This window comes from Gymnoscopelus microlampas (assembly GCF_963454915.1).
Source record: "Gymnoscopelus microlampas genome assembly, chromosome: 3".
NCBI classification, from domain to species: domain Eukaryota; kingdom Metazoa; phylum Chordata; class Actinopteri; order Myctophiformes; family Myctophidae; genus Gymnoscopelus; species Gymnoscopelus microlampas.
The window spans coordinates 12,148,892-12,174,551 of record NC_139940.1 but is presented as its reverse complement, the minus strand read 5'-3'; the positions used below and the strand labels follow the sequence as shown (position 1 = coordinate 12,174,551).

The following is a 25,660-nucleotide window of genomic DNA, read 5'->3' as shown; positions in this document are numbered from 1 at the left end:
TCCTGCATTCCCCCCCACTGCTCTGTTGATGACAACCTTTTATAGATCGACTTCCTCCTCGACTGGACGAAGAGGAAAACAAAAGAGAGAAGCGGAGCTACGATAGTAACGATACTACATCTACACCCCCCTTTTATCTCTGGAGTGGAGAGAGAGAGAGAGAGAGACTGAGTTCCTCTCCCCCCCGGGTCGTGTGGTTCGAATCGGTGCTGCTAGGTTGTAGTCCATCAGTAGTTAACGCGAGCTTGTAGTCCATCAATAGATACAGTTCATGTTGGCTTGTAGTCCATCAGTAGATACAGTTCATTTTGGGCTTGTAGTCCATCAATAGATACAGTTCATGTTGGCTTGTTGTCCATCAGTAGATACAGTTCATGTCCATCAATAGCTGTGTTCATGTGAGGTTGTGGTTGGATTGTCCAGGTAGATTGTCCAGGTATAGTGGTGGACTTGGCAGTGCATATTTCACATGAACTTGTAGGTATTGGGCTGTTAGGAGGTGTGTGATGGATGAATGCACCACATTTATCGTCAACATCTACATTTCGACTCCTTGCGTAAATGCATAACGGATGTTACTCAGACAAAGCGTGTTTTTTCCCCCACCGTTTTGTTGTGGATATTATTATTATTGACATGTGTTGAAAGAAGCTGATCAGGCCAGATGAAGACAGACAGGTGTCTTATCGGAACGGTTCGAGTGACAAGAGATGCAAACCATACCACAAAGTTGATTTTAATGGTGGTTTTTGACGCTCTGCCATCATGGCGAGCCGTGGTCGTAGGATTATTTTAGCTGGCAATAATAATAATAATAATACGGGTGTACTATCCGCCTTGGTTGCGTGGTTGAGAAATGAGAACGATCGCGTTGGTTTGGCGTGTTTGTGTGCGGCTCAGGACGGCTGCAGGACCAGGGGCGTTCCCGAGGGCTTGGTCTGATCTGGAACATGTATTATTGTTATTATTATGTGAACCAAACGACGATTAACGGCCGTGTTCTTATTACACATTCTAATAGTATGCAAACATAATCTTCCAGGTCAGAAGAATCACATCAAGTGATAGCTTTATTTAACGTGTGTGTGTGTGTTGCAGTGGCACAGAGACACGGTGGCCTTCCTTCATCATCCTACTGTTTTAGTGATTTGACTTCTTTTGATACTGCAGCGCTGTTTTTTAATTATTAAGCTTATTCTTATTGACGCCCATTTTTACTTACACCCACCCAACGCTGTTTAGTTGAGCCCTGTTAGCGTAGCGCTGAGTTTAAACATACCGGGAGGACTGCGCAGTTTGTCGGCGCGATGCTTTAAATCCAGGCCGTGGCTTGAGCGAGAGGCCTTGTTAACCCGCTGAGCGCCGCGCTGCTGTAGTAATGTAAACAAACGGAGGCAGAGGGGGCATCGGGGGTAATTAGACCAAGGAGGAGGAGGAGGACAGGAGCCTTCGATCACACGCGTCCTTTTCGAGGGATGATCGCGTACGTAACGCTGCGTTGTTGACTAAAATGAAATGAACTTTTTATGTTGTTGGCCTAAACCTTTGTAGTACATTTTGTCCACGGATGTGGGATTGTTGTGTGCGTGGTGGTGTTATCATCAGATTGCGGTATTGCTTGTGATGATGTGAGCTGGACTCTTGCTTGGTATCAACATATCACTGACTGTACAACACATCGTAAAAGAAGAGGAAGAAGAAGAGGAGGATGGTGCAGTGAATATTGTGAATGATGACTGCAACCTGAAAAAGGGAAGATACGGACACATGATGCACAATTGAACACTTATTTTGTTCATCTATGTTGTGTCAATCCAGAGGTTTTGGATTAAGGATGATTTCACGTTTGGATTAATATTTTTTCTGCCATCCAATTTTTAAAAGGGATCTCACATTAATGGACATATAACCACTGTTTTTTGTCAAAGCATCAAGGACTTTATTCAATCATGTTTTCTTCAGAGAATCCTCAGTATCTCCGTCAAGGATTGAGCATGTTTGGTCAGTCCTTGTCAATCACCTCGATGTATAAAACTAAACTGTTCAGTCTCACTTGCTCTACATAAACAAGCAGCTGGAATTATTTTACATATAACATGTAGAAAATATAGCCTTTCAAGTAAAACAGTAGGTTATTACTTATTACTAGCAAACACATATTGATTGTTTGGTGAATACTGGTTATAACTTGGGGAGATGGGTTGTTCACCCCCTATTGTTATAAAAGGTTACAACAATTAGTGGTATATACATTGTATAGTCAAACAAACAGTTGCTGGAAAATGATGCAACCATCTGTGACTGTTAATGTTTGAATTGCCCTTTTCGTGGTTTCTGTTGATTCTGAGTCACAACAGAATCGGAGGCTATAGGTGTGCTGCCTGTTTCAGCCTGTCCCCCTCCGGTGTGGTAATAGTGACGTGCCCACGCCGCTCACCCACACACCGGGGCAAGTCAAGGACTCATTTGGCTTATATCATTTTGGATCCCATCATCTCTCCAGAGACCCATACAAGGGTTTATTGTTGCCTAGCTGACGAGGCAAATCTTTCACAAGAAATTAATACAATTGGTTCCTCAATAGTGGGTCAGGACAGGACCCAGAAGTAGGTTGCGAGATGCTCTGACAGGTTTGCAAAGAATACTTTCTAATTGAGAAATAATGTTGTTTGATGTGGATCTGGCCATTATCCCATTAAGACCTGAGGCGATTCTTAAACATTTTCTAAATCCGAAAAGTTTTTTGAACAAAAATCAAAAAATAAAAATGTCAAGATTTTTCAAAAACAGCAGATCTACAAGCTCATAGCGCGGCACTCTATGAGCTTGTAGATCTGCTATTTTTGAATAGCCAAAGAAGTCTAAAGTGACACAGATGCGTTCCAGGTCTTAATGGGTTATAGCCAATAAGCCGGTTGAAAACCACTGAATTAGAGTTGGTGATTGGAGGAGAAATGCATTTTGTTGCCAGTAGAGCACTACTTACAGCCTCACCCTACCATAAATAAGGAAGCAGCCTCTTTGGTTATCTGAAATGGAGGAGAGAGCCTGGATTCTACTGAATCTGATTTTCTGAATAGAGCATCCTGTAGGGCTAATTAAGTAATGGAGGGTTAGATAGCAGTTCTGGGCTGTCAATAAAGAAAATGTACTGTGTGCTTCTTCCTCCTCTGCAGTGTGGACCAATGTGGAGCCCCGGTCAGTTCCAGTGTTTCCCTGGCATTCATTGGTCCCTTTCCTGGCGCCCACCCAATCAGATGCCTCCGCTCAGCCGGGAGAGGGCCAGCAGCCAATCAACCAAGCGGCCAGCCTCAAGACGGGTACGTGGTGTGTGCTTTACGTGTTTGACTGAGAGACGGTGTGTAAGGGAGTTATATCCCTTTTTCATTCATTGTAAGCCTTGATCACAGTCATCCTTTGATTTAAAAAGGGCTTTCTATGTAAATGTAGTGTTTCCCACTTTCTCAGATTTGATCCTAGCAGGGTACGTAATGTATCCCCCTTATCTGATCTAGGAATGAATCCTGCCAGAGCCCTGTCATCTTTACCCCCCACAGCCTACAGTCCAGTTGGTCTCAATAAAGACAAATTAGACCTGTACCGACTCAGTGCGTTGTTCTGAGCACTATCACTGTCTCATATCAACTTCACTGTCTAGTTGTTACGCTTTGTTTAGACCAGGGGTCTTCAACAGGGGGTCCAGGACCCCTAGGGGGTCCTCAGAGCTACTACAGGGGGTCCGTCAAATCTTTGTGTGATATGATTTCTTTTGTTTACCTTAACCACCTGAACTCTAGCATCCCTTTTTCTGAGGAGAACTTTAGCCAAAAATAGCAGATCTACAAGCTCACAACGCCTCGCGCTGCGAGGCGTTGTGAGCTTGTAGATCTGCTATTTTTGGCAAAGAGGTATAGGTGTAGACGGGAAAAAAGGGCAGACCAAGTAAACCCCAAAAAAGTTTAATCTGAAACACAATTTTATATATTATAGAGGGGGTCCCTGCTTCATCTCTCTCAGCTAGGGGGTCCTTGGCCTGAAAAGGTTGAAGACCCCTGGTCTAGTTGTTACGCTTTGTTTAGACTGACAGAAATCTGACAGGGAGAAATACGTAGTGGTGGCACAGGAGGAAAACACTGTCTGGAATGGGGGTCCTGCTGGGATCATTACGGGGTCTGTGTAGGTCCAATGATGGAAACTAAGGTCTTCACCAATTGATCAATGACAACAAGCACAATCATCTCTGTATTATGTCCCCCCCCCCCCCCCTCAGAGTCTCAGGGGCTGCCTGCGATGCCACAGGAGTGTATGGAGGCCCCTCCTGCTGCAGAGAGGGCAGGGCCTCAAACACAGCCCATCCCCTCCACCGACGAGCTCGCCCCGGAGAGGGAGAAAGGGGAGGCGGAGAGAGAGAGGCCCGACAGCGAGACGGAGAGTGACGTCGATGACCCGTAAGAGTGACGCCGTGTAAAAGGGTGCCACGCCATGTTGTCAGACTTTTTTAACCACTATTATACCCCCCTATATACTTTGCTGTACGATGAATAGCGAAAATAGTTGATCTACAAGCTCACAAAGTGTCCCGGTACAATGAGAGCATGTAGATCAGCTATTTTGATTTTTGCCTATAATGGGATTGCCAAAATGGGGATTAATATGGTGTAAAAAAAGAAACAAAACAGGTTGCATGTACAGAGGATGGGCAATTTGGGCATAAGGTTTCTGGCGGCGTGTCATACGTGGGTGTGTTTGTTTTTATTTATTTATTTTCATTTCTTTTTCTGGGTATCCGAGCGCTAATTTGGGCAGACCAGCTCGGTGCCAGAACAAAGCAGATGGGGAACAAAAGCATTCCATCTCTGGGCTTTATCTGCCCATATGAAAGGCAGCCATTGAAATGGATGTGCTGTCTGCCGATTCTGCTGATGTACCTCACGGGAGATGAACTCCTCGTGCTCCGTCGTGTCTCTTCTACACTTTTGATAGACTGCCAGCTCTTATATAAACACTCCCCAAATAAAACCTGGAGGATCTCTCGGTGCTCAGAATCGACTTGATTTTTCTCCTGCGTCACATTCACATGTAAAGGGAACGTGACTGAGGTGTTGTTTACATGCACACATAGACAAATAATAAAATATAGACTATACACAGTGTGTACAGTATATACACTATATCAGTTGTTTTGGATTTTGAATTCGATAAGAGGAGAATGATGTTGTGCAGGCAGTGCCTGGTATGTTTCACAAGAGGTTTTGTTTTAAACAAAGTGAAATGAAATTTGATTTGCGTAGTTAATATTATAAGTAGTGCCCTCCTGATACGGAGTTGATGTTAAAACCTCCGTCACTGGCTCCACATGTGCCCATTTCTGGCCTACCATGACGATAATGGCTAGACCAGGGGTCTTCAACGTTTTCAGGCCAAGGACCCCTTGGCTGAGAGCGAGATAAAGCAGGAACGCCCATTATATATTGTATAGAATGTTATTTTTTTCATAGATTTCATAGGCAGCTTCATAGACTTGTTTCACAGCACTATCATGTTGGATTCATGTTAATGTGTATTTCCAGACATTTAACCATGCACTTAAACAATACTTAGTATACCTGACCTTTCACTCTGTACTTAGCCTGCTCTTTTCCCCCCCTATACTAAACCACTTTGCCGAAAATAGCAGATCTACAAGCGCACAACGCCTTGCAGCGCGAGGCGTTGTGCGCTTGTAGATCTGCTATTTTTGGCTAAAGTTCTCCTCAGACTAGGGATGCTTGGTTGAAGTGGTTAATGTAAAAATCACACAAAGATTTGGCGGACCCCCTGTAGTAACTCTGAGGACCCCCTGTTGAAGACCCCTGGGCTAGACAAAGCCATTTCTCCTGTGCCTCCCCTCTCCCTCTCAATCATCCAAGCACATCTCTCTCATAGAACAAAATGCAGAGAGAAGCATGCTGCCCATTTTGATCCGAAAACAAAAGATTATAAATAGACGTTTCAGTGTGTTTGTGTTTTTTACTTCTACTCCCAGGTTCCTCCCTGGAGTCTTACCTGACCAGCCTCTCTCTACAGTCTCAACACCAGTCAAGAGGCGCACTCAGTCCCTCAGTGCCCTGCCCAAAGACGGGGACAAGAACAGCCCTGGGAAGGTACTGCCAGCATCCCATGTACCCCCTCCCTCCCCCAACAATTTCATCCATTTCCTTTTCTGAATCTCTTGTCTCGCTCTTATCGACTCTTATCACAACGTTATTGGCTCAAACGGGAAATCTGATTTACAGCATGGCATATGTCTCACAAGGCTTGATGCTAAGAAAAACTACACTAAGGGACATAAGTGGAACACAGGATCCGATTATATGCCATTAAATGAACGGTGGGCAGATGCAGTCCAGAAAATGAGAACGTCATCCCTTCTCTCTCTATATCTCTCTCTCACACTCTCTCTCTCTCTCTTTTTCCCTCTGCCTCAGAGGGAGAAAGACCACATCCGGCGTCCGATGAATGCCTTCATGATCTTCAGCAAACGCCATCGAGCGCTGGTGCACCAGCGGCACCCCAACCAGGACAACCGCACGGTTAGCAAGATCCTGGGTGAATGGTGGTACGCTCTGGGACCCAAGGAGAAGCAGAAGTACCACGACCTCGCCTTCCAGGTATATACACACCTGCTCAACCACTGGATCAGGACCCCCCCAAAAAAATATCACGCTGTAATTGGCCAGTTAGCTAAATCACTGTATGTTGGCATTGGGATAACTTTTTTACCATGTTCTTGTCATAGTATTAGAACCTGTTAAATGCATCAAAGTGATGGGTCTAATTACAGGCGTGAAATTGAATATTTACCTCATACGTCTTATTGGCTGCAGGTCAACACAGCCTCAGCTCAACCTTTTGGGAAACACTGGAATATATTCTGTGTAGAGCATGGAACTAAGACACACATGTACATAAAATAACATAGGTTGTGAGCCACTTTAACTCTGAGGCCAGTGGAAAACTGACACTGCCAGCAAGGCTGCCCATAATAAATGACCTGTAAATACTCAAGGGTATTTTTGGGCAGGTTCTGAAAGGTCTTCAAATGTGCTTTCTTTAATTCCAGACCCTAAAAATCTTTCATACACTTACAGTAAATGTAGCGTTTAAGTCTCGGAGGTCTTAAAATACATTTGACCATTTATGTTTATTCCACTGGTGAAATTGGTCACTGTAAGCACTAAGCAGCAATAACGGTTTTGTTGCTAGGTTTTCAATGTAATGCATCCCGGGACTCACAGGTTGTGCCGTCGATGAGTCCCTGGGAAATTCTATGCATCTCAAATACAATTTATATTTTTTTACAAAATTGCAGTGTTTAACTTGTGTTTGATCTTATATGGTTATAATTAAAGTATCTGAAAGAATTTAACGAACAAAATCCCAAATGTGACAACTTTATACATAGAACATGGTAAATACAAATGGCACCTAAATTATAAAATAAAGACAAGTTGTAAAATGGTGTCCTGCGTTGTGGGTTACACAAGAAATATATACTTCATTGACCAGGGGCCTCCACCCCCAGGGGTCTATACTAGGCCCCCTCCTTTTTGCACTTAGCCTAACTAAAAGCCCACAACCTAATATATCACAGCGTAATGCTTTGTGAGCTTGTAGAGCAGCTATTTCTGCCAAATGTTCTCCCCTGAATAGGGGCGCTACGTTTCACGTGGTTAACTCGGTGAAACGTGCAGTCACCTGGTACTCTTCAGTGTGCATTTGTTTGAAAGAGCGTGATGCTCTGCCAACTCAATTGGCCTCGATCTCACATACTCCCTCCCCTCTCCCCTCGTCCTTCTCCCCTTGTCCTTCACCCCTCTCCCCTCTCCCGTTCCCAGGTGAAGGAGGCCCACTTCAAGGCCCACCCAGACTGGAAGTGGTGCAACAAAGACAGGAAGAAGTCCAGCTCTGAAGGCCGCGGTGTCCCTGGAGGCAAGGACATCCGAGAGAGGAGCATGTCGGAGACCACAGGTCAGTCTCACTGGAACTCAACAACTCCCACATGTTGCCCACTAATACACACACACACACACACACACACAACACAAACTCCAGGAAACCACACGGGTCAGTCCCAATCTTATTCAACTCCCACATGTAAACACCCACAAACTCACAAGCACATGCCAATAAACACAGGTTAGTTTCACTGTTGCCAGGTCTAATTTCAGTAAACACACAGACACACACACACACACACACACACACACACACACACACACACACACACACACACACACACACACACACACACACACACACACACACACACACACACACACACACACACACACACACACACACACACACACACACACACACACACACACACACACACTCTGCAGGAAAAAACACAGTTTTCACAGATGTCCATGTTAGGACTTGGGTAAAAAAAATCCTCCTCAATCTTCTGTCATACCTGTGTTCTTGTGACAGAGCCCCATTCAGTTGAGCTGAAGGGAGTGGGACCAGGACTTGTGGGCGTGTCTGAACGGAGTGCAGGGGAGGGCCATGTGGGGCAGCCGTCCCGTCCGCGAGCTTTCTCCCAGAGTGCCATGCACAGCCTGGAGCGCGTCGACAGGGGCAACACGCAGGCCCTGGCAGAGCTGGCACAGGTAAGAAGACACTGGTTCCTTTTAGTACCACATACAGTATAGGTTAATCATAAGTGGTGTAGCAGTTCACAAAATTCATGGCTCAGTTAAAATACATTGGTGTGATGGTGCATTATGTTTTCGCCGCAGCAAAACACAAGAGGGATGTCAGAGAATGTGCATTAACCCATTGAGGCCTGAGGTTCCGATTCTGCAAAATGTCTTCTAAATCCTAAACGGTTTTCTGAAAAACGTATATTTCTATATCAGTGGTTTTTAAACTTTTTCATGTCAAGGACCCCCAAAATGATATGAATTTGGCCGCGGACCCCCATCTCAAAATATTTTGTTCCAGGGACCCCCAGAAGCAAAGATGTGAGGGAAAAATGTTTGCTTTAAAAAAATATATATATTCAAAGATTTGCACACATTTTCACGGTTTTTCAAAAATAGCAGATCTACAAGCTCATAGCGCGGCACTCGGTGCCGCGCTATGAGCTTGTATATCTGCTATTTTTGTATATCCAAAGTGTAAAATAATGATTTTTTTGCTCAAATCTAAAAATGACACAGATGCGTTCCAGGTCTTAATGGGTTAATTGTACAAGGTATTTTCAATCAATGCATTTACCATCATAAAAGTATTATCTTGCTGTATAGCTCTAACTGACTCCTGGAGTGTCTTCTCAGAAGCTGATATAACACAAAAAAAACAGTGCCTTATATAATTGAACATAAAGCAATAACATAATGACAGATAGATGGGGTGAATGAGAGAGACAGCGGTTGAAAACAGAAAAGAGAAAAAGCTTGTATTCTCCACTACTGATAAGAGTCTGGTATCCATGACTACATAATCCTTGCAGTGGTTTATTTTGCCCTGTTTGCATAAGCCGGTTAAGGCTGCCTAAGTGCCACAGGGAGGGTTTGTGTACTTCATATATTTTCATGTAGCTCCACTGATTGACCCACTAAACACTGTGGGCCCTACCTGTCACGATTATGACATTTTACTTGGCGATTCATTTAATTGTTTCTGTCGTTGAACTCCGGAACATTATGAATGCAAATTACCGGTAGTACATTTCCGTTTGGCTTTTAGGCTTTGTAAAAACAAAAAGTTGCACAGGGTAGATTTAACAAATTACATAAATATTTAATAACTTTATGGTTTCAAAAAAACATTTATAGTGGAGCTTGTAGATCTGCAATTTCGTGATGATTATGCAAAGAAGAATTGCGATAATCTCAAATTATTGCGATTAGGCGATTATGTAATAATTGTGACAGGCCTAACTGTCGGTGCAAACAAGTCCATATGTTGGGACATAGCCAGCTAGGGATGGGTTGATATTCGTTATTATTGTTTATCACGATAAACAATGGTGACACAAATAACACTGTTATAACACCTACAATTTGTGACAGGTGCTCTGTACTTGGACAGCTTTTTTGTGTGTCGACACCAAATCTCTTTGCCAAAAAATATTCATGGCTAATAATGTTCCCCCTGGCTGGGTAGCAAGTGGTTTTCAAAAGTGGCCTTTTAAGAATTTTAAACATATTTTGATTATCCTGATAATATTCGTAATCACAATTATTTTGGCCACAATAATCGTGACATGAAACTTTCATATCGTTATATTTATAGAATAGGATTTACGGAGAGAATGGTCTGACCCGAGGCACTTTGCTGCATGTCATGCCCTCTCTCTCACCTTTCTTGTCTTTGTCTCTAACTGTATCTTATCTGGAATAAAGCACACAAGTGGCAAAAATAAATCTTCAAAAGGAATTACACAACTTGTTAGTATCCAACATTTTGAATTCCACACACATCCTGCCAGTGACATGCCTTCAGAAAGTGTTTTGAAACAGACAACGGAAAGCAGTATTCTGAATTTTCTTTCACAGACCCGTATAAGATTAAACGGTACTCTTCGATATAGCTCATAACCTCTGCAATAAAATATCTATTTAAGAATTTAGGACAACTACCGTTTTGAACTCCTATGTTCTCTCCACAGTCTATAATCCTAGTCTGTAATGTTCCATTGTGCATCGTTTCCTCAGATGTGTGGGGATGGAGGGGGACAGTTTGCGGGTCGCGCCCCGCCCCTGTCTCGGTCCCAGCGGGGGGTCAGTGAGGACATGACCAGCGATGAGGAGCGCATGGTCATCTGCGAGGAGGAGGGAGATGACGATGTCATTGGTAAGACGTGCTTCAGTTGTATCTTGGCTTTTTATCATTTTGTTTTGTGCGTTTTCTAAACTCCCTTCATAAACTCAGCATCATATCGTAGTTGTCGGGCAGAAACCTCTTATCCCCATATTTTAACTTTTTGTGTGTTTTTTTTTTTGTTTGCAAATTAACGCCCTACTTGATCATACTACAGCGTCACACAAAAGCATCAAAAGTAGCAGATCCACAAGCTCGTTTCGAGGTTGTACATCTGCTACTTATGAATTTAAATTCAGAAAAGTATGTACATATGAGGTTTCCACCCAACAGAGACGATATAGTAGCAGATTATTAAAATGCAACTAAAGATCAAATACAATGGGAAGTAGTATATATGACAGTATATTAACAGTGCCCTAGCTGGTCTCATTATCACATCAATGTGTATAATGGTTTTGACTCCAATACTCCTTATTGTTGGGAATGTATAAATATAACACATTTTACGGTTGCATTCAAGGTTGGACTAGTCAAGTTGTTCCCAAATGGTGGTGCTGAGGCACAATGGTGTGCCTTGGGATTGGGACCACACATTATTGCAATGTATACAATTTTGGGTTTGTCATTACAGGCAAAATGTCTTTGAATTACTTTCATTATTAGTTTCATGTATTTAAAAAGATAGCGGAAATGGCATATCTACAAGCTTTAGCTGCAACTCTCCTACCGGCTCAATAACGTCAGGAGAAGGCGTGCTCTACTCAAGGGGAGTCTTGATGAATAGTCTCATATCGTTTAATTGGGTGCAGATTCTTGAGGATACATACAAAGAATGGATTATCCACATTCTCTTCAGTTATATTCTTAATTTATTTTAATATCTACAAGCTTGCAATGGGACATGTGATAGCCTACAGGTGTGCCTTGAGATTTTGGCTTCCCCACAGGTTTACCTTGGGCACAAATATTTAAAAAAAAAGCACTAGTCACTGTAGATGTATCAGGATGTTTGTGACTGTCCTTCCACAGAGGATGCTTATCCCAGCAGCTCCATAGACCTGAAGTGTAAGGAGAGAGTGACTGACAGTGACAGCGAGAACGGCTCTGGGGACGAGGGCGACCGCAAGGTATAGTACCACACAACCTTTTCCTCATACATTGCTCTTGTCTCGTGTTGTTATACCGGTCCACCACCTGTGTTTTGAGATCCATTATGGTCTGAGAAGTCATTGCGAAAGTCTAAATTGGTCTCTGATTCAGGATCTACTTTCAAATTAGGTTTCGCTCTCTGCTAAATATACTGGCTCTTGCCTCATTTTGTTCTTCACGGATTAACAGGAATGTGAGGCCTTTCAGTCCTGTTAATTTGTAATATCGTAGATGAATGAATTGAAGCTTATTCTATTTAACATACAGTACTTTGGAGGAAACCATGAGCTACAAATGTAATTAGAATTCTGTTTCTTCTATCTTTTCCAGCGAGTCTTTGCTCCCGTCATCTGTTCCTCCTCGTCCTCCTCCCACCCCACCCCTCACGGCAGGAGCGTCTCTCTCTCCTCCTACACCACCGGCAAGCGCTACGACGAAGGGAGAGGAGGAGGAGGAGGAGGGTTCCTTGAGCGTCGGAGGAAGGGTGGAGGAGAGGGAGAAGGTAGGGATGGCTTTGGGGGAGACGGAGGAGGTGGTGGAGGAGTAGGAGGAGTGGCCTCCCTCTCTCTCTCGTTCTCCTCCTCGGGCCAGTCGGTCATCTCGTCCAGCTCGGCCGCCGCCGCCCTGGGATTGAACCCCATCCTGGGCATGGGCGCGGTGCGGGTGGCCTCCACGGTGGTGACCAACGTGGTGCGGCCGGTGATCAGCACGCCCATCCCCATCGCCAGCAAACCCCGAGACGGAGGTCTCACCTCGTCCAGCCCGCACCCGCCGGACAGGAAGTCCCTGACCCCGCTGCAGCAGCATCAGACGCAGCTTCTGGTCGGCTCCGGGGCGGGAAGCGGGGCGGTGGTCCCGGGGGGGGGCGGGGGCTACTACACCTCGTCGTACTCCCCCAGTCCCATAGGTGGCGTGGGGGCGGGCCCCGGAGGAGTGGTGACCAATCTGGTGTTAGGAGGGGCGTTCCCCGCCCAACCCGCTGTCCAGCTCATAAGCCCCGCCTCTCATCAGCCACAGGCCCATGCCGCCGGCCCGCTCCCGGCGCACAGCTACACCAACGGGCCCCTGCCTCTGTCCCTGCTCCAGCCCCAGTTCCTCCACTCGGCCCACTCCCTGCAGGCGCACCCCGGGGGGGGTAAGGCCGTGACACAGGTCCAGTACATCCTGCCCACCCTGCCCGCCAGCACAATAAACCCCAAGAGCCCCCCCCAGCAGCAGCAGCTCAGCCAGCCAACCAGTGTCTTCAACCTGCCCACGGCTCCGCCCACGCACATGTCCCTGGCCAATGGGAAGCAGGTGGGAGCGGGCTCGCTAGCGGGGTATGCCACCAATCCAACGGTGGGCGTCGTCAACCCGGGAGCCAGAGGTGAGCACTTTTACACGCTTAATCAGAACATGGAAAGAACAATATGAAGTTTAATCTTCTTTTAGCTTCACTATGATAGGAATAATATACCAGACAATATTGAATGGTATCCACTGTTAGGATGTGTAAATCCACATATGTGCACATGTATTGTAAATAACCCCAATAACCACAAATAAACAGTGAAACACTTGAAAGACAATGTTTAGTGTTAAAGGATCTACACCATGAATTAAAAAAAATATATTTCACATTTAATATCATATTGTTTGTGTCCCTCCCTTGTTTATGTCCCTGGCACGTTTTTCAAAAGGTTTGAGCCTAAATCAAGCCTCAGATATACTCATTCGAACTGACTTCTCTCTGGCTTATACCACATTGTCCTGATTTGGCACGTGGCGTTATTGAGCCAGTTTGTATGCATGTTATCTCCTGGTTCTGTGTGGAAAAAGTTTATGTTGGAATTGAAAAACGGGAGGGATTGTACCGCTAGTGACGTCCCTTTCGGGGGGGAAATCAGTTTGGCCTGTTTTGAGACCAATTTACATAAAACCCCAGATATGCTGTGAAAGCCTGAGTGATCAAACTGGGGTATTTTTTGGGGATAGAAGAGAGGTAGGGGAGACCAAAATCACACAAAAAAGAAGAAAAAGTTAAAATTCATGGTGTAGTCCCTTTAACAATAGCCCCCTCTCTCTGTCTCTCTCTCACTCCCCTCTCTCTCTCTGTGCCTCAGTACACACACAGTCCCCGGTACTGCAGGGCAAAATGCTGGTTCCCATGGCAACAGTTAGGACTGCACCATCAGCCCCAGCCCAGCAGTTCCCCATCGTGGCTCCGCCACTTCCTGTCCAGAATGGAGGTCAGGCAGGAAGCAAGGTCAGTCACAACCATTCTTAAAGATACTCGTATATTCACTTTCTTTCTATGTTATTTAGAGATTTATTTATTTATTGTCCTACTATTACATGACCTAAACTCTGTCAATCTGTCCGTTCTCATACATTTTTCTCATTAGTGGGTAATTGACCAATCAATCTGAGCTTGTACATGGGCATTGACCATTGAGTTTAACAGTTTTCTGAAAAAACGTATGTTTCTATATCAGTGATTCTCAAACTTTTTCATGTCAAAGAACCCCAAAATGATATGTATTTGGCCGCTGCCCCCATCTCAAAATGTTTTGTTCCAGGGACCCCCAGAAGCAAAGAATAGAGTTAAAAATGTTCGCTTTAAACAATATATATATTCAAAGATTTGCACACATTTTCACGATTTTTCAAAAATAGCAGATCTACAAGCTCGTAGCGCGGCACTCGGTGCCGTGCTACGAGCTTGTATATCTGCTATTTTTGAATAGCCTAAGTGTAAAATAATGCTTTTTAGCTCAAATGAAAAAGTGACATAGATGCGCTCCAGGTCTTAATATTTTAAGCTGCTTTATTAGCATTTTCACCACAGGTTATGGGATCTGCAGGTTTTTTTTCAGAAAATGGGGTGTGGCAAGTTAGAAGAATGATCTAGGTCTTGTAACAATTTGCGACGGGTGCTCTTTTAGGGTGGTTTTGAATGAGGATAGGGAGTCGCAAACTTTGATTGCTGGTGGTAGGGCCTTCCACACTTATGTGGCGGGAATAGTAGGATGCATTCATCCCCATGTTTGGGCTGCGGTCCCTGCAAGCTATGGGTTCTTTAGTCACAGTCTTGGTCCCATATCCTGATGATGGGTGGAAATGCGGGTGTGGGCTAGTTTATTATATTATAGTATCATTGTTTTATTTTTTACTTTTTTTTCTACCCCGGCCAATATAGCAGTGTAATGACAACATAAAGGTTGCTGACAACTATTATATAACAAAAGCAACGTTGTTACTTTGTGCCTTGTTTCTCTCTCTCTTTCTCACTCCCTCTCCCTCCAGATAATCTATATTTAGATCGCTGCCTTGCCTGTCATCCATGCTGACAATGTTTCATTATTTTAACTTGATACATTTCAGTAGAAGCTCACAAAATGCATTCGAGGACAAAATTGTTATTGGCAACTTAAATCCTCCGTACTTAGTAAAACGGACCCGAGTTGGCTCTGTACTTGGTCTGCTCTTGTTTCCTTCTGCACCAAACCTCTTCGCCAGAAATACCAGATCGACGCATTGTGAGCTTGTAGATCTGCTATTTCTGGCGAATGTTCCCTTAAGAATATGGGGCACTAGGTTTTTAAGTGGCTAACACAGAAGTGGCCTGGCGTATTTTTTTTCATGTTGTAACATTTTGTTATGTGATCATAACAATAACAATGATTGGATGTTTTGTTGTGTTCTGTGTGTCTCCAGATCATCCAGATAGCTCCCATGCCCGTCGTCCAATCCCAGCTGCCTCAGGGAGGGGCGGTGCACCCCACCAGCCCCTACCCCGTCACCGTGGGAACGGCGGCGGTCGTAGCCCCTGCGACGGCCCCCTCACATGCCGTGTTGCTGCCCCCTGCACCCACCAGGTGACTGTCACACACACACACACACACACACACACACACACACACACACACACACACACACACCATCAGTACATGTATAAATATAACTCATTCATGGCACAGTGGGATACCTCAGGTCTCAGCAGTGCAATCCATCATTGTCAGCGTCGTTCTAAGTCATTCATAGGCTCTCCATCGGGCCTGTTTATCCAGTAGAAATGGGCCTGTTTATCCAGTAGAAATGGGCCTGTTTATCCAGTAGAAATGGGCCTGTTTCTCCAGTAGAAATGGGCGCTTTCATCCACAGGACTTTATTGTCTTTCTTTTACTCACTAATGCGTTTTGCTTGGCTTTACCCCGTGCATTTCTTTTGCATAGACTGACTGTAATACCACACACACACACACACACACACACACACACACACACACACACACACACACACACACACACACACACACACACACACACACACACACACACACACACACACACACACACACACACACACACACACTTACTTACTTACTTACTTACTTACTTACTTACTTACTTACTTGCATATGCTCACATTTCTTTCTAATTTTTAGGTATTTGTCTTCGAATGAACCCATTAAAACTGGGAAAGCATCCGTGTTGTTTTAGATTTTAGCGTTGGCTATTCAAAAATATCAGACATACAAGCTGTCTTGTATGTCTGATATTTTGAACATTAAAAAAAAAAACGAAATCTTGAAAAGGTTTGAATAATTTTGCATTTGTTTTTACACAATTCTCCTCTACTGGGGGTCCCTGGCACAAAACATTTTCAGGTGGGGTGGTCTGTGGCTAATATATATCAGTTTGGAAGGCATTTGTAGAATCGGCCTCAGGTCTTGATGGGTTAAAAAATACAGCCAAAACTGCAGCAGTAAATGTCGCTGAAGTGCCTGAAAATGTCCCAGGTCCAGAGTAGTGGCTGCTGGTGCAGAGAGAAGAGAGAAAGCCCAGTGCTGTGGGTGTTTAGTGTTAGTCATACTGCCCACATACCACCTCTCAGCTCCCAACACACATGCACACATCACAAGAACTGCTCCTTCTGTACACTATAACACACGCACACACACACACACGCACACGCACACTCTCTTTCTCTCATGCATTACATCACAACTACTGCACACACACACGCACACACACACACACACACACACGGCTAGTCGTGCTCACCCACTGACCCCCGCTGCAGCATTCTGTGTGTGTGTGTGTGTGTGTGTGTGTGTGTGTGTGTGTGTGTGTGTGTGTGTGTCTCTCTTCTCTCTTACACCCCTCATTCTCTCATTGTGGTTCATTATTGTCCCTCGCCGCTTCCTGTCAGCAGTGCCGCAGCTCATTTGACATTTCCCATTACTGAAATGTCATCTCCCCTTTCCTCTGTGTCACTGTTTGGCTGCCTTTCTCTCCTCCTCCTGTTCTTCTCTCTCTCTCCTTTTTGTGTTGAGACTAGTGGAATCTTAAAAATTGGCCCTGGGCTTCATTGCAAAGCCATTAAATGCGACTGCATACAATAACACACCAACCGATCACACACACACACACACACACACACACACACACACACACACACATAGAGAGTACTGTAGGCTCTGGCCGAACACAGTAATAAAGATGTTTTTTGTTTTTTTGTTTGTTTTCATATGAAAGTAGAGCAGGGGTCTTCAACAGGGGGTCCGGGACCCCTAGGGGGTCCTCAGAGCTACTATAGGGGGTCCGCCAAATCTTTGTGTGATAGGATTTATTTTTTTTACATTAACCACTTGAACCCTAGAATTCCTTTTCTGAGGGGAACATTAGCCGAAAATAGCAGATCTACAAGCTCTCAACGCCTCGCAGCGCGAGGCGTTGAGAGCTTGTAGATCTGCTATTTTTAGCAAAGAGGCTATAGGTGTGTAGAGGGAAAAAAGAGCAGACTAAGTGGAAAAAAAAACTTTAATAGTAGAGTATCAGAGCTATACAACTATATATCACTTTCTCAGATTGATGGAACCGTTTTCCAGATCTCATTTAACCACTTGAACCCCAGCATCCCTATTCTGGGGGGGAACCTTTGCCAAAAAATAGATCTACAAGATCGGCTATTTTTTGGTGAAGAGATTTGGTGTAGACTGAAAAGAAAGTGTACCAAGTACAGTTGCAAGTCATGTCCGTTTTACGTCTATAGAGGCTTTTAAGTGGTTAATGCAACCATACAATGGCACACCTGTTCTGGATCACATGTGTGTGCCAAAGATGTGGAGGGGGGGGGGGGAGTAGAATACATGATGGAGAGTTGGTAACATGAGCTTGTCTTTCTGTCCAGGATCACTTATGTCCAGTCCACACCAGGGGTCCCGTCCACACTGGTCTCCGCGACGACAGGCCCCCCCCTCACCCAGCACGCTCTGTCAGCGCCAGGGTCCGCGTACGTCCCGTCGCCCTTGGCAACTCTGGGCTTCACCGCCATCGCACCTCCCACACAGACCCTGGTACAACCACTGATCACAGGTCAGTGTATAGAACACCTCCCACACAGACCCTGGTACAACCACTGATCACAGGTCAGTGTATAGAACACCTCCCACACAGACCCTGGTACAACCACTGATCACAGGTCAGTGTATAAAACACCTCCCACACAGACCCTGGTACAACCACTGATCACAGGTCAGTGTATAAAACACCTCCCACACAGACCCTGGTACAACCACTGATCACAGGTCGGTGCCAAGGATCAACTGAAAGACACTGTTTGAATAGAACTGATAGTTGGTGGTTTGCCAAATAATTGGCAAACGACGAAGATTTAAATGATAATATAACATTAATAAAAAAAAATTACATCATTTTTTCAAGCCTTGAAATGTGTTTTAAGGATAAAGGATAATTCCTTTTAACAGGTCGTTCATGAAAGTCCTTGCGGTCTTGTTTCCAATGATAACCTTTGAGCAATTAGTGGTTAAGAGTCTTGCTCAAGGACAAATTTCATTTCATCGACACATATGCTGGCCTGGCCAGGAATCGAACCTGGGGCAACCAGGGCCTCTGGCTTTCTAGTCGGGCTCACTAACCACTCAGCTATGGCCGCCCCTTGTTTTTCATAGTGATACCAATACATAAGAACTTAGAGTATACCACGTTGTTTCCATTGAGCCACGCTGTAAAACAGACAAGCTTATTAAAATAAACACGCTCTGAAAACGCACGCGGCCCACCCATATGACCACGGCTGCCGTGATAACAGATGAGTTGTCAGATGGGAACGCTTTGGACATTTGCAACCAGTGTATTAGAATCCAACCAAAACACTGTTGGAATAAAACCGTATCGCTTGATCTACTGTAAACGTCTCATCTAATGAATGCTGTGGTTGTGATGTGTGTTCAGGTCAGCCACCACTCCTCGCCCCAGCCCGGTCCCCCCAGCCCTCCGCCACGCTCTCCGCCATGCCCGGGGGCCAAATCGTCACCGCCATCTACCCGCCCCCTTCGCCCGGTCACGGTGGTGTCTCCATGGCGACCGGGCTGGTCTCCGTGACCGCCAGCGGCGTCTACTCCGTCTCCAGCCCCTCCTCTTCCTCCTCCACCATGGGATCCGCCCATATCATCCTCCCCAAACACACGCTGGTCCCCACGTCCACCATCACGCACACACACACACACACGCTCACGGACCACCGGGCCGCAGAGCAGCACATGGCCCACGTTGTGGACAGGCAGGCGTCCAGTAAGAGCAGCACGGGGCTGACCGTCTCCATGAGGCCCTGCAGCCCGACTCCATCCATACACACCACCGGTGAGTGAGGGCAGGGTGCTCTTTTTTTAAAGCTTTGGGCTCCAAAAGTGGGCGTCCGGGTGACCGGCAGGTGTCCTTTATGAGGGGGTTGCAGGGCACATCCAGTAAAATGAGGAATAGTTTAACCACTTCAAGCCGTATTTTATACTTAACCCATTAAGACCTGAGGCGATTCTTAAAAATCCTAACAGTTTTTTGAAAAAAATCGAGAACAAAAAATGTTTCAAGATATTTCAAAAGTAGCCAAAGAAATCTCATTGAGTGCCATTAACTTGTTTCACGTGTTTTTACCACTATGGCGCAACGTGCCAATGACGTGTTTGACGTGTTTTTGAAAAAATAGTAAAACACGTTCAGAACCCAAGATATCATTATCTGATGATTTGCAGCTCCATTCACTCCTTGTTTAACGTATAACTGAAAAAGGCTGTATCTCGCTTCCTAAGCACTTTTTTTTTACTTTGAAAAAAAACTCTGGCACTGAGACAACATAATATAGAAATAATTCTGGCAATTCTGGCACTCAATGAGTTAATGGTCTACAAGTTTGTAGACCTGCTGTTTTCGCAAGATTCTGAAGAAGTTTCTAATCTAACATTTTCCCAATGAAATGCCCAAATTATGGAAGCAAGGTTGAAAGTGGTTAGTTTCACTATTATTTCACTGGCTGTGTAAGTTATCCCAATGAGAGAATGTATAAGAATGACTATTCAGATTGTGATTTCACTCTCTCCACTGTTATCCTCCCCCCCACAATATATCGATAGAATTCTGTTCTAGATCTAATATAGCAACAAAAATCTTCTCTCATGGAGGCCTCTAGCACAAAATCCTTTTAAAATGGGGGTCCGTTGCCTATTGCGTATCCATTTGGGGGACCTTGACAGAAAAATGTTTGAAAACCATTTATTTAAAGGCCTGTTAGAATGATGTGGTTCTGGTATACAGATGAAAAAGTATTTGCTGTATTTATAGGTAATGGACAGTGTTCAAAGTTATACAGTGCAGATTTTAGCAGCCTCTGCTGGTCATTACCGTCACTGCAGGCCGTTCATTTATTACTGCGTTACCCGTTACCCGTTACCCGTTACCCATATTCCATTCGTTTTCACCGGAAGACGGAAACGTTTCAAAAAGCGTTCTTTTAATTGTTTTATACGATCTGTGGATAGTTTCTCTTAGCCAGTGGAGCTTTAGTTACCGTGAGCTGTGTTTTCTTTTTCTGTTTTTTTTAGTTCTTCAAATCATACAATCTCTTAAAATCAGCGTGAGTTTCCTTATTGTTATTAGCGCGGTAGTTCCTGGCCAAACAGGAAACCGGTGCATTTCCGCTTCCATTTTCCGGCCAGACGACGTCATTTTCGTGGGAAAGTCATGCTCGACAACGTTCAATAGAATTAGAAAATATATAAATAAAAGGCTTTCGGGGGTGAAATTCATGGAGTGGGCGTTGTGAAACATTTGCCACTCACAAAAGATATACAATTTTACTTTAGTTTTATTGAAAAAGTTACCTAGTATTACTTTAAGTATTAGGGAGATTCTTCAGGACATTATGCAACATTATTGTGTACTGAGAATGATGGGGGTTGTGTGTGCTCTGTGCTGTAAATGAAATCTCTTCATGGTATTTACCTTTTTAAATATGTCAATATGTCATGAATGCACTTTTTCTTTTTTACAGGCAGTGCACCGGGCACCCCCAAACTCCCTCAGCATCCCGTCAGGACCCCGCAGAAAGTCAAAGCGACGCTGGCCAACATCCCCGTGGGCAGCTACGAAGGAGGAGGCCGCGGCAAGGAGAGAGACCGGGAGAAGGACAGAGAGAGGGAGCGAGAGCGGGAACAGCGAGAACGGGAGGCCAACAGTCGTTTCTCCTTTGAGCCCGAGCCGGCAGGGGGGGGACAGACGGGCTCTCCCTCCATGCACCCCGCCGAGGAGCCCCCCACCGGCTCCTCTGACAGGCCTACGGAAGGCTCCGGTGTCGGGGACCCATCCGACATGCGCAACAGGGACATGGCCGCCACTAAAGAGGTGAGAGGGTGTACCGATGGTACCATGTATAATCGTCATTCGTCTCTGTCGGGTGGAAACCTCATACGTCCAAAACTCTTCAGAATTCAAATTCAAAAGTCTGCTACTTTTGATGCTTTTGTGTGACGCTGTAGTATGATCAAATAGGGCATTAATTTACTGAAAAACACAAAGTTAGTTGGGTTCAAACCCGCCACATGAACCTTCTCGTGTCAACACTGCTGCCGCTCAAAGGGCAGACGTTGCTCCATCCCCTGGCCAAATATTTTCTGCTGAATATTCTGTTGTTATCTAGTCATTAAGAAAGTACTTTTGTGAAAATATTGTCTGCTGTAATTTAATTGTAATTTGTTTTATTATGATTAAATGATGAATTAGTAATTATTTGTATATATTTACAATATGTAAATGTTTACACCGTTTAACAGACATTGAATGGCCCAGTAAGGGCAAAAACTAGTTCATTGCCTCAACTATCTGCTGTTTAAAATCGCAAGGTTGCCAGTTCGATCCCGGGCTGGGGGGCTCCCCTAGAGTTAGTGTCGAAGTGTCCTTGAGCAAGACGCTGAACCCCTAATTGCTCCCGATGAGCAGGTTGGTGCCTTGCATGGTTTCCTCCACCATCGGTGTGTGAATGGGTGAATGTAATGCACAATCTATGTAAAGCGCTTTGGATAAAAGCGCTATATAAATGCACCATTTACCATTTTACCATTTTTAAAGAATACTTAAAAATACACATACTGTATTTATCCACCTATAGGCTGGATGGAAGGAGTCCCTCCCCTCGTCTCCTTTGCCCCCACCCTCCTCCACCACTGACCCCACCCTGCCGCCCCCGCAGACTGACAAAGACGCACCCCCGCCCAAAAAGATCAAGGCGCGTCCCCCACCACTGAAGAAGACCTTTGACTCGGTTGACAAGTGAGTACATTACTCTGTGTGTGAGCCTATTGTAAAGCCAATGCCTAATATGAGATGTGTTTAATACTCTGAAGGGGCCCCCAGCAGGGGTTATTGTGACACAGTATTATTGCCCAGTATATACAGCAGGGGTCTTCAACGTTCTCAGCCCAAGGACCCCCTAGCTGAGAGAGAGATGAAGCAAGGACCCCCTCTATATTGTATAAAATTGTGTTTCAGATTCAACTTTTTTTTGTTTACGTTTACTGTTCCTTTTCCCCTCTACACCATACCTCTTTGCCAAAAATAGCCGATCTAAAAGCTCACTGTGAGCTTGTAGATCTGCTATTTTTGGCTGAAGTTCTCCTCAGAAAAGGGATGCTAGGGTTCAAGTGGTTAAGGTAAATAATCATATCACAAAAAGATTTGGCGGACCCCCTGTAGTAACTCTGAGGACTCCTAGAGGTCCCGGACCCCCTGTTGAAGACCCCTGATATACAGTAAAATAAAAATACACAAATCAGACCAACACTGCTCATAAACCATTGTACAGGGCACTAATGAACTATAAGCCTGACTATTACAGTCAATCACCACTCATAACAATTACTGTGTATTGCTTGATGTATAAAGTACGATGAAGAAAAACAAAAAATCAAAGATTTTCTTAATGCGTTTGTTGTTAATTGAGCTTTTCAGTACCATATCTTTGGTCAAATGTTATGTAATGGCCTGTGAGTTTATTGTGCTTCTGTGAGTCTGGGTTGTACAATGTAGTGGTTACATGTATATTAACCTATTAAGACCTGGAACTGTGTCATTTTTAGATTTGAGCTAAAAAGCATTATTTTACACTTTGGGCTATTCAAAAATAGCAGATATACAAGCTCATAGCGCGGCACCGACTGCCGCGCTATGAACTTGTACTAGATCTGCTATTTTTGAAAAATCGTGAAAATGTGTGCAAATCTTTGAATATATATATTTTTAAAGCGAAATTTTTAAACTAAAATCTTTGCTTCTGGGGGTCCCTGGAACAAAATATTTTGATGGGGGTCCGTGGCCAAATACATATCATTTTGGGGGTCCTGGACATGAAAAAGATTGAGCACCACTGATATAGAAACATACGTTTGTCAGAAAACTGTTGAGATTTAGGAGACATGTAGAATCGGCTTCAGGTCTCAATGGGCTAAACTTTGTGTAATAGTGAAGAGACACGGGCAAGTTGCAACAGCACAATTACATAATTGCGTGCATCTCTACACAGTATGTCGGCCTATAAACTCACTCACTGTCCCAAAGCTCCTTTTCTTGACCCAAATATTTGCTGTACAGTAAAGTATTATTACTTAACCCCTGTAATAAAAATGGAAACTCTCACCCATCATTTGTGAGGTTTATCAAATAAAATAACACGTGGTATTGCTGTGTGTTGGTGTGACAACAGGGTGCTGTCGGAGGTGTACTTTGAGGAGCGGTTTGCGGAGCTGCCAGAGTTCAGGCCCGAGGAGGTGCTGCCCTCCCCCACCCTGCAGAGCCTGGCCACCTCCCCACGAGCCATCCTGGGCAGCTACCGCAGAAAGAGGAAGAACTCCACAGGTCACTATACATATACACTCTATGGCATACATGGGCAACTGGCAGCCCCCACCGTTACTTAATGCGGCCCGCAGGTTGATATCGGAACACTGATATATTATTGATTTCAGCTGTTACAATTCCAAACATGCAAACATGACCCGCTTTAATTACTTCATTCTATATTAGTAGCTTATAGTATTAAAATGCTTTTGCCTTTTTTTATGTCCAATGTATTTGTATTTACGTTCATAAAGTTAGCATAAGTATAACTAAATGCATTTGAAATTAAACAAAAATGTTACTTTTCAGGATTCCAGTTCAAAAATAGCAAAAGAAAATCTGGATGCCAATTAAAAAATAGCAGATCTACAAGCTCAAAACGCGTCGCACTGCGACACGTTTTGAGCTTGTAGATCTGCTATTATTGCTACTTTTGTGTGACATAAAATGTCGAAAAAGTTAAAATACGGAGAGACAGTATATGCAATGTGGCCCTCTGGAGTGAGTGTGGAAATATAGTGGCCCTCTCCATCATAAAAGCTGCCCACCACTGTCTATGGCATTTCACTACACACGCAAGCAGTGGTTCTCAGTTCATGTCAAGGACCCCCAAATTGATATGTATTTGGTGGGCGGACCCCCATCTGAGAGTGCTTTCTGCCAGGGACATAAGAGAAGATTTGCGTTACAATGTTTCGGATTTGTCACATTTCTTTCAAGATTTTTGTGAAAATGGCAGATCTGCAAGCTCGACGCTCTGTAGATCGTCTATTTTCAAATAGTCAAAGTATGTATATAGGGTTAAACTGATTTTGATGCTATATTAACTAATTTTGCTGGGATCCCCGGATCCCAGTTTGAGAACCAGTGGTCTATAGCAGCTAGGGCTGGTAAATGAATATTCGATATTGAATATTGGGAAAATATGTATATTAAAATATGATTTTTTAAATTATTTGTATGTTTATTTGACAGGGACAATACAAAAATCAATGTATCAAGTTATAAAAACAAACCAAATACATGTTTTATTGGATCCGAGCACTTGTTTTTACATTGTTTTTTGTTTGGCCCTGTCAAATAAACATCCCAAACCAACCTGAGGTTTTTGTGCCCGTATGTCAATAATCTTAGGACCAAAATGACATCAGATATATCTGCAGATACTGATCTATTTTTGTTGTTGGTTTCTACTGCAAAGCAATGAGGCCTGCTCATTTATCATCATAGCTGTTCTTGAGACCACGTTCTCAACCACAGTACAAAGGCAGTCAATGTGCAAATATTGGATCGCATGGGGATTTAGTTTTTTGGACTTCTTAACACATTGGGTGCCAGGTTTTTTTAAAAACAGAGTACACTGAGTGCCAGGATTTTTAACCATTTTTTAGGAGCCGAGATACAGGCTTTTGAAGTCATAAGTTAACCAGAAAGTGGATTGGAGTCAAAATCTTCGGAAAATGATATCTCCTGGTGCTTAGAAGGTAAAAAAAAAAAAAAATTGAAAAAGAAAATATTTTTTCAAAATT

The 25,660-nt window shown here is 44.1% G+C and overlaps 1 protein-coding gene across 1 annotated transcript in view; it reads left to right on the top strand.

Annotated features, from left to right (window-relative positions):
- The window catches only part of cicb (capicua transcriptional repressor b), a 69,771-nt gene that overhangs the window by 37,731 nt on the left and 6,380 nt on the right, over positions 1–25,660 (top strand). Inside the window, exons 3-18 of the mRNA XM_084053089.1 lie at positions 3,177–3,320; positions 4,271–4,448; positions 6,026–6,143; positions 6,468–6,650; positions 7,878–8,010; positions 8,476–8,654; positions 10,707–10,845; positions 11,845–11,942; positions 12,295–13,330; positions 14,067–14,209; positions 15,661–15,821; positions 18,139–18,323; positions 19,203–19,610; positions 21,295–21,644; positions 22,408–22,568; positions 23,998–24,149. Of these exons, the coding sequence (XP_083909215.1) occupies positions 3,177–3,320; positions 4,271–4,448; positions 6,026–6,143; positions 6,468–6,650; positions 7,878–8,010; positions 8,476–8,654; positions 10,707–10,845; positions 11,845–11,942; positions 12,295–13,330; positions 14,067–14,209; positions 15,661–15,821; positions 18,139–18,323; positions 19,203–19,610; positions 21,295–21,644; positions 22,408–22,568; positions 23,998–24,149 (3,768 nt within the window). The remainder of the gene's footprint in view (positions 1–3,176; positions 3,321–4,270; positions 4,449–6,025; positions 6,144–6,467; positions 6,651–7,877; positions 8,011–8,475; positions 8,655–10,706; positions 10,846–11,844; positions 11,943–12,294; positions 13,331–14,066; positions 14,210–15,660; positions 15,822–18,138; positions 18,324–19,202; positions 19,611–21,294; positions 21,645–22,407; positions 22,569–23,997; positions 24,150–25,660) is intronic.